This window comes from Pundamilia nyererei, unplaced genomic scaffold (genome assembly GCF_000239375.1).
Source record: "Pundamilia nyererei isolate P.nyererei 1_Seehausen unplaced genomic scaffold, PunNye1.0 scaffold00311, whole genome shotgun sequence".
Taxonomy (NCBI): Eukaryota; Metazoa; Chordata; class Actinopteri; order Cichliformes; family Cichlidae; genus Pundamilia; species Pundamilia nyererei.
In genome coordinates this window covers 202,672-212,615 of record NW_005187712.1, presented here as the reverse complement: position 1 = coordinate 212,615, position 9,944 = coordinate 202,672, and the positions used below count along the sequence as shown (strand labels likewise).

Sequence of the window (9,944 nt, the reverse complement as noted above, 5' to 3'; positions counted from 1 at the left end):
ACGATTAAAAAAAAAAAAAAAAAAAACGACGACGATTGTACCGCATTTTGATCCGGGACGTACTCTGCATGAAAACAAGCGCTCACTCTTCCTGCTCAACAAATGACAAGGGTGGAGCCTTATACCACATGAGAAGCTGGCTGCTAAAATTAGCAGGGAAAAACAACGGAGAGCACGTCAGGGATGACGAGAAAGTGACAGGAGAAAATCCGTCCCGGTCAACCACCCAAACATCAATAACGGGAACCTTATACAGCCCTTCCCTATACCCGTCGAACTCCCGCAGGCACAAAGACATCACGGAGGCTATCACTTATCACCTGACCAAAGATATGGCTCCATCAACACTGTGCAAAACGAGGGATTTAGGAAAACGATCAACACCCCAGACAAACGCTACACAGTGCCGTCCCGCAACTATTTTCTATTGTTGCACTACCTGCTCTATACACGCAGTGTCGAGCAACGGTGGAGACGGAATTTCAAGTAGTACAACATTTTGCGGCAACAACAAAACGTGAGACATTTGTTGTTTTTATGTTTATTTATTGTTTTTATGTTCAGTCTCAACTGTTACGAAGTTGATGTGCAGTTAATAAGTGCAATAAATATTTATACTGGAAAAGAAAATCGTGAGAGAATCGTGATCTCAATTCTAAGCCAAGAAATCGTGATTCTCATTTTATGCAAAATCGTGCAGCCCTAATATCTGGATAACCCTGTGGAGCTCTTTCTTCTGTGCTACTGTGCAGCTGGAAAAAATGCCAGGATTCTTTCTACTGTGCAGCAATAGAAGGACACCCACCATTTTTCAGGGATGTTATTCTTTGTGAGAATGCTCAGAAAGCAGTCTCTTCTTCATTACCTCAGCAGTGTGCATTTCCCAGATCAGATCCTCGCTGATGTTGACTCCCAAGAAGTGGAAGTCCACAACAGGCCCCTTGGTTTTTGCAGTGTACAGGAACAAGTTGTGTTTTCTACACCACACTGTCAGATGCTCCACCTCATCCCTGTAGGTGGTCTCATTGGCCAAAGGCAAGTGGAGTGTGGCCAGTGGGACAGAACAGCATGGAGAGCTGTGGCCACAGTAACATCAGTAGACCTATTATTTCTGTAGGCAAATTGGTATGGATTGAATGTGGTAGAAATGAAGAACATAATGTGGTTCCTGATGAGTACTTCATCACCACAGGAGTCAAAGCTACTGGCCTGTAGTCATTGAAACTGGTGATGGTTTGATTTTTGGCCAGAGGGACGATGACAGACAACTTCAAGCAGGGTCGGACAACCGACTAACAGAGGGACTGATTGAATATCCTCGCGAAGACCCCAGCCAGTTTGCCTGTACAGTCCTTCAGTACGTGAGATGCCGTCAGATCCAGCTGCCTTCCGAGGTTTGACGGCATGCAGCGTGCACCTCACATTGTGCTCCTCCACTGTGAGAATGGGACTTTTGATGGTATCAGGATAGGATCCAGCTGCCTCTTATGATCCCACCTCAAACCGGACAAAGTAGAGGGTCAGTTCCTCTGCCAGACCTGCTTGCTTTAATTGCTGTCCATGTGTTCTTCAATCTTTTTCTTGTAGTCTGACTTTGCCTCATGGATGCTTCTCTTCTGGTTGGCACAGGCTTTGATGTACAGAGCCGCGTCACCAGACTTGAAGGCGGTGTTCCTCTCCTTCAACAGGCTCTGGACCTCCCAGATCATCCAGGGCTTCTGGTTGGGATGGATTTAAATGTGTTTATCCTCTGTGACAATGTCTATGCAGTTGCTGATGTAGCATAGTACACTGTCACAAAACACTTCCAGGTCCAGGTGTTCTAAAATATCCCAGTATGTCTTGCTGAAACATTCCTACAACTGCTAAGAGGCTCCGTCTGGCCAAGTTTTGACTGTCTTTGTGCTATTTTTGTAGCAGTTTTGATGAGTGGGATACATTCCAGGATCAAAAACAGTAATGTGTGGTTAGACTTCCCCAGGTGTGGTAGTGGTTTAACCCTATAGCCCTGTTTGATGTCCACTGTGTTGTCTGTCAGTAACTGCTGGGATACTGGTGGGCAAAATAAACAGTGACACTTCCCTACCAAGACTTTTGGTGCCTGCTAAACTAGTTGTCAACAATTGCACCCATTTAGTCCAAGAATTTGGTGACTGAGACGCTGAACAGAATTTTATTGATCAGTCTCTGTCTCACTTTGTCTGGCAATCATGTTCAAAAAAGGAGTGGCTGTAGCTCAGGAAGTAGAGGTTATCTAGTAATCACAAGGTTGGTAGTTCATTTCCTGGCTGCATCCATTGGAGCATAAATATTAGATAGAAAGCACATATTTATAACAACAACAAAAAAGCATATGAAGAAGTACATGAGTGAATGGGGCAAGTTGCTTCGAGTGCTCAGGTAGAGTAAAAAAAGTGCCAAGTTAGAGCTAGAGCATTCTACCAAATTAGTCTCTTCCTTTTCAATGATCCTAGCACTCCCCTGGTTCTTGAAGGCTCTTGGCTTAGCACTCATAGTCCAAATATAGATTGGAACAATAATTGTATCTCTGGCTGGAGTCTCAGTGGTCACCAAAACTGTTTAAAGTTAGTTTGTGTTCCTAGCCTGTCTACCTGCCTGATCTGTCTTTTGTCCCTGGTGTATATCATGGGCTAGCTGACATTTTCAGTAAACACAGCTCTTTCTCTCTCTCCCTCCATACCGGCCATATGACTGCTCTATTGATCTGCTTCCTGATGCTCTGTTGTTTTCAAGATGTCTGTACAGTCTCATAAAACATGAACGAGAGGCTTTGGAGAAAGTACCACAGACTCACTAGCTGCTCGTATAATCCGTCCCTATTCTCCGCCCGCTGGATTTCTTCTTTGTAGAAAAAAAAGAGGATAAATCAGATTTTCTTGATTTCCATGGTCTGAACATGGAGTCAGAATTTCAGAAGTACCCCCAAAACAGGATACAGCTTCAGCAATTCCTGGGGTTTGCAAACCTTTAGGGAACAGAGGGAGCAGAACATTCACTGATTGCTGTGATTGAGTAAATGAACCTTGCCTAACTCCACTCTGCTAAACACCTCAGCTGATTCTCTTTTGCCAGTAGATTCAACCTAAGCATAACCACCAGCCAAAGGTGCTGATCATGCTGTGGATTAGGATATGATGTAGTAAAGAATGCCGGTCGAGGATAAGCTGCAAGTGGACAGAAGCCAGCATGGAGCCCCTGACCACAATGACTAGAGGCGGGCGCAGCAATTTAACTGCTGAGAACTTTTTTTATATGATGTTTCATGTTTTCCCTTTAATGTTATTTTTTTTATTATAGGATTGGTGGGTCGCCTGGAGGCTCTCACTGTGAGGGGGAAATGCCATGGTTCCTCAGTCCTCAGTGCGTGTGTGTGAATGTATGGATGTCTGTTAGTTTGCATTGGGTGGGATGGGCCTCATCCCACGTTCCTGCCCTTGGTCTCCACACAGCTGCTAGTGATCACTCACCTTTTCCTGGTATCTTGGTTTGGCTGCCAATACTTAAGAGAATGAACCCTTGGAAAAATGTGCCCCGTGGAAACATCACTAAGTTCTTATGCTTTGGGTTGGGCTTCAATCCTCACTTCAATAAACTTTCTGAACTGTCATGTGATGGAGTCCTGGTGGTTCCCTTGATACAGCTAGCATTTGCTGATGTACGCATGTTAACAATAAACGGAGATGATGCAAATAGTTTTCAAAAATCATTACATGAAATAACTTTTATGTATTATGTAATGTCGCAACTTTACTCATTTATGTATGGTTAATCAGGATTTTTGACATGGGCATCATGGCAGTGAGGTATGATTAGTGGTGTGGCTGTAGAAGGGAAATAAGAGCCCGCTCATGCAGGATGGCCAGGTGGTGCAGGTCTCCAGGTCTCAGATATCTTCCCTTGATACAGCAGAGATATCCAGTGTTCAAGAAAGAATACAAGGGGGTAAAGGCAATCCCTGAGTCAACAGAACCTGGTTCCCAGAGGGTCTTTGGTAGGGGCATTTGTAGGTGGATATTAAGTGTGTACATTGGGGATGTTCACTGATATCCTGTAGTACCAGTTGAAATGAAGTACAAGGGCAGAAAGCACAGAATTGAGGCTGCTGCTAGCTCCCAAACGCTCGCCCTGTTTCTGGGAATAGATTGGCCAGGGTTTAATAAGTTGATGGGACAATGTATGGAGGTGTGTGGACGACAGACAGGGAAATATGGTATATGTGCTGCATGTGGGGGTGACACAAGGTTGTCCATACTGTGGAGAGGGAAGAGGAACCTGTAGAGCCTCTGATGGCTCCCGTAACACACTTCATGGAATAGTTTCCACTTGAGCTGTGTCATCCTGATTAAAATTTACTGTCAGTTGGTGCAGCCTGATGCACCACGAACCCACACACAGAATTCACCCAATCGGTGACTGTGACCTGTTGCACTACAGTGTACTGACTGTTAGCAGCATAACATGTTTTTCATTTGATACTTTGATGCATTTACTCTGCAGAGTGATTGTAGATGACTCCTCTCATGTCACATTTAACTCTTATTAAGCAGACCAGATGTACCAAATCAACAGTCTGAGTTTCAGTGGAGATTTTTAGATTCTGTCTCCTTCATTAATTTATTTCTTATGGAAATGGCAGATCAATATAGGATGAAACATTGCTGCCAGAATGTTGTTTGCATTATTTTAATGCAAATACATTTTGTAAATACAAAATGTTTTTAAATGATGATCGATTTATTCATGGAAAGAAGCTCAGGTATGCAAGCCTATGAGACTCTACGTGAAAAAGTGAAAATTGCTTGATATGCATCAGTGACACAACCAGTTATTAATTTTAGGGGGGGGGGGTGCTTTTTCATATAGGCCAGTTGTACAAACTGCTTTTTGCATTTACCTGTGTTATCTTTGTATAATATTATACATTTCTTTGGTGATCTGAAACATGTGTGATCAGCTACGGGACTTTTCACGGCACTGTACGATCCAGAACACTGTAGTAGAATTTAGATCAAAGTGTCCTAACATTGGAATCATGCTACACATGACTTGTATTTTTGCTTGGTATGCAGACTGAGTCAAATATGTTTTCTACACTAATACATACATCAGATACAGTGGATTTAAATGCATCAGCTTTTGCACACATTCCAACGTTCTACCAATGATGGTTGAAGACACTAGTCCCATTATCACTGTATTTAAAATCTAACACACATGCTTGATTTGATGTTCTGCATTTACCCAGGGTGTCGGATATGATTGTATTTAAGTTCCTGACTTTATCTAAGTGGTATCTTTAAAAGTCACACAGCCTAACTCTTTAGATTTTTGTAGCGTTTGTATAATCCAACATTGTGTCTTGACAGTTTTTACAACTCTTAAGGTTACCTTAGCATATTAAACTTCTCCTTTCCCCACTTGAGGCTGATGTTTGACTTCAGAGGTAATATTTCTTGATCACACAAGTCTTTAACTAAGACACCAACATTTATTCCTGTCCATTGATTTATAAACTTATTTCTTTTTTTAAACAACTAGCTTCAATTTCTTAAAGTGTGAAATTGTGATGAAGTATTTTAGCAGTGTGCTCTGTTGGGCAGTACCAACCTGCGAGGTGATGTACTTCTCCAGCGGACTCTCCCCTTGGCCTATGTTTAACATGGCTATATTGGGCCGCTGCTCCACTAGTGACTCCTCGCTCAGTAGTAACTTCCCTTTGAAGTTATGGACCACACACACCACCTACAAGCGCAAATATAACACATCTTTAAATTAGTATGGTTCTATGGCCAATGTGGCACATACACACAGTACCAACAAAATATATAGTTGTTGCGTTCGTCTTTCTGATCCTCCCCAGTTGGTGTCTGGTCTTCTTTTCTGTGCATCTTTTAAGAAAAGTAATGGTCCACCATGCCTATGCTAGTTCCATTCCCTGCTTCAGAGAGTCCTGCATCCCAGGTTGCTGTCTCCACTGAGCCTCAGGTATTACCCCTGTTCTGTGGCGGTGTGTCCCCAGGACCTGAACCATTTTCCAGGGGGCAGGATTGCTGAAGGGGAGTTTTCCTCCAGAGTGATCTTGTGTTCGGCTGTTCTCCACACTTATTCCCCAATGATGCCAATGATGGCAGACAGTTGGTGTCGTAAACCCCGTCTCTGTTCAAAGATGGTCGCTCACAATGGACATAGATGCTTCTTTCAGTCCTCTTTCAAACCATCTGTCCTCTCTGTCCAAAATGTGAACATTGGCATCCTCGAAAGAGTGTCCTTTGACCTTTAGATGCAGATGGACTGCCGAGTCTACCCGTGGAGGTGGCTCTTCTATGTTGTGCCATGCGCTTGTGAAGTGGCTGTTTGGTCTCTCCAATGTAGAGGTCTGAGCACTCAGTGCACTGCACAGCATATACTATGTTGTTAAGTTTGTGTTTAGGAGTTTTGTCTTTGGGATGAACCAGTTTGTGTCTGAGTGTGTTGCTGGGTCTGATGTACCTCGGAGTACCACGTGCTTTGAGAAAACTCTCCTTTTTTCTGATACACCGGCTACATAGGGGATGACAATGTTGTTGCGTTTGTCTTTCTTATCCTCCCTCACTGGTGTCTGATCTTCTTTTCTATGCTTCTTTGCTGACTTGATAAAAGCCCAGTTAGGATAACCGCATGTTTTAAGAGTTTCCTTTACATTCCTTCTTCTTCTTCCCTTCAGGCTTAGAGGGAACATGTTCTGCCCGGTGGTGTAGGGTCCTGATTACTGAAAGATAGTGTTCCAGAGGGTGGTGGGAGTCAAAGAGGAGGTACTGGTCCATGTGTGTGGGCTTTCTGACCTACCATTCATTAGCTCAAGCATCAAACAACATGTATGCTTTAAAAGCATCAACGTAAGAGAAACCTAAGGTAAGATAAACCTTTATAAGTCCCACATGTGGGAAATTTGTTATATATCAGCTCCTTTCTGACAGCATGGTGGAAGTTTCTAAAAATGACGGAGTCTCCATTAATCCCACACAAATGTACACCCATTTGAAACAACCCTGATATACTACAAACACTAATATGTTTAACTTTCCAGATTGGAGTTGTAAAGGAATTAAATATATTTGAAGGAACAGACTTTATTCCATTTGACAGACTAGTTATTTATTTTTATTGCATTCACAAACTCCAATCAGCCTTTTATGGCTGAGGAGTAATAAAAAACTTTCTTAAATCAGTTATTTCAATCAGTTTACAGTACACATGAGCTTTGGGTATGAGTCTCACCAGGAAAGTGGCAATGGCAGTGCCAATGATAAAGCCAGCGATGACATCTGACCAGTGGTTGCGGTATTCAGCCACACGGTTCAAACCAGTGAGGAAGGCCAGACACATTAGCCCGAGAGACAACACTGGCTTAGCCAGACGAGTGCCTTTTGCCTGCACGGTACACGTCACATACATCTGCAGGGAAAGAGACATACAAGGACAGAGAGAAGCAAGCATTAAATCATCAGAAATGTCTTGTAACATCACTGGCTTCACTCCATTCTATATTATCCCAAAATGCAGCTAAACATGGAACAAAAAGTACGGAAGTTTGTATTTGGTTGATCATTTCTTTCTTGTAAGAACTTTTTTTTCCACAGTAAAGCTTATACTTGTGGGAAAGCCTGTATATTTCCTCTTAGTGGGTGGTTGAGTATGTGTGCTGCACCCATGAAAAACTTGCCAAATCTGCCAATGCCAAACAGCTTATTCTGTTACTGACTCTTGTTTGATGTTGTTTATTGGATTAGCTGATTGAAGTCTGAAGAAACAAGTCATACTAGCAATTTAACAATCTATCCATTTAACAAACAAAAGCCTGAGTAGTATGTGGAAGAAACACTCACGTGGCATCCTATTCTTCAATCAGGATTTATGGCAAGTTGGCTAGGAGAAACTCAAAACGAGTCAATGGCAGTATCAGGTGTTTGGCATTGCCACAGAAGATTTGGCAAGTTTTTCATGGGCACAAACAACATAATTTATTTAAAACCTATTTTCTGACAGATGTAGCACCATTAAGGGGAAATAAACAGGCTTTCCATGAGATTTATTTACAACAAAGAAACTACAGAACAAAAAAGTTTATATTTCTGTCAGTATTTGAAAACAAACTTAATAAAAAGCATACTAAATCAGATTCTTTACTTTTAAAGTTGTCTGTAGGTAAATATTTGCTCAAAATGAAGAATGGATGGATGGAAGTTGAAAGTGAATCATGAGCTGTTTGCATCCATCCTGTTATTTACTGCCATCCTGGATCTTCTTTGAAAGCTAGGTCGACAACCAGCCAAGGCAGCTTTTGTGTGATTGTTCAGTACACTTTTATGCTTATGTTAGTGCTGTCAGCGTTAATCTCGTTAAAATTAGGTTCACGCCATAATCGCATTAACACGGCAAATCTCCATTAGCCAATTACCGCAGATCACCCTGTGCGAGGGGCTGCACGGCGCTAACGAGCTAACCACGCTAATGCGTTGATGCCATGCAGCCCCACATAGCCCCCCAAACATAAAATGCTATGTACAGATATGTAAATGGTAAATGGCCTGTATTTGTATAGCGCTTTACTAGTCCCTAAGGACCCCAAAGCGCTTTACACAACCAGTCATCCACCCATTCACACACACATTCACACACTGGTGATGGCAGCCACCCTGGGGCGCATTGACAGAGGCGAGGCTGCCGGACACTGGCGCCACCAGGCCCTCTGTACTCTCTACCACTTCATTAGTACAGGGTTGGACCCCCTCAGACTTGCCTTGCTTCATAGTGTAACTCAGGGGTCAGCAACCCTGGGCACACGTGCCACAGCTGGCACACGAAGGGTTAACTGATGGCAGTGATGGCAAGACCATAGCTGGGCATTTGCCTGGTGGGCCGATGGTGATTTTTCGTTTTTATGGGCCGATAATTTTTTTTTTTTTTACTAACAGTATAAACAATGAAAGGTGATGGATTGGCCAGACGTTGGCAGATGTGTAAAAATAAGTCAGTTGTTTGGTGGTGGCTATGGCGGAGCTTCCACAGAGGCCAGCAGGTGGATGAGGGAAGGGGAGGCAGGAGGAGGAGACACCCACCAGTCCGAGTGTCAGGTGAACTGAACTTCAGGTAAGAAGTTATGACCTGCAGTCTATCTGGGTCAGATATAAACCAAGTTTAGGTGGAGTTTATTTTCGTTGTGCTGACTTTTTACAGTCAGTTACAATAACTCGTACTCCGTACTAGCTAGCATGACGGAGTTTCTATACAGCTGGGTGGTGCTATGATGTTACTGATAGTGAACTTTATTTTATTCATAAGGTTACCCAGATAGCAAGGACACATTGAACTGATGTTTATTTTTAGTTATTCGTTATTTGAAGGTTGACGTATGTATGATATTACTAAAGCTGACTTAAACAGAAGGAGAAAAGCATAAATTTCACATAAATTTCAAAGCATAAATACCAACGCTGAACAAAGAAAACATTTTCATGTCATACCCTACCTGGAGCTTATCTAGAATATCATGTTTTTCCTCTTTTTATTGACATTGTGCTTTTTTTTTCATTTTCTCAATTCAGATCAGTGTCTTCAAATTATTGTTAGTTTTTAACCATTTTTGTGTGATGTTGTAAATTTTACTATAACTTAAGGCAAAATAAGCAAAAAACACAATGCAGTTCAATACTAATGTTTTGTTTTGTTTTCTTTCAGACCTTTCAAACCTTTTATTTTGGAGGTTGCTCATCATCAGAGTCAGTTACAGACTCTGATGATGAGCAACCTCCAAAATAAAAGGTTTCCCCAGGTGTGAAAGTACCACGTAATAATGTAATGTTTAGTGTGTGTGTGTGTGTGTGTGTGTGTGTGTGTGTGTGTGTGTGAGTGTATATATGTGTGTGTGAGAACAGGAACCTTTG

General features: G+C 42.3%; 1 protein-coding gene across 1 annotated transcript in view; it reads right to left on the bottom strand.

Moving 5' to 3' along the window:
• LOC102192667 (lipid phosphate phosphatase-related protein type 5) overlaps positions 1–9,944 on the bottom strand; it is a 100,066-nt gene that overhangs the window by 16,764 nt on the left and 73,358 nt on the right. The window contains exons 4-5 of the mRNA XM_013915487.1: positions 7,279–7,455; positions 5,629–5,763 (exon numbers count right to left, since the gene is read on the bottom strand). Of these exons, the coding sequence (XP_013770941.1) occupies positions 5,629–5,763; positions 7,279–7,455 (312 nt within the window). The remainder of the gene's footprint in view (positions 1–5,628; positions 5,764–7,278; positions 7,456–9,944) is intronic.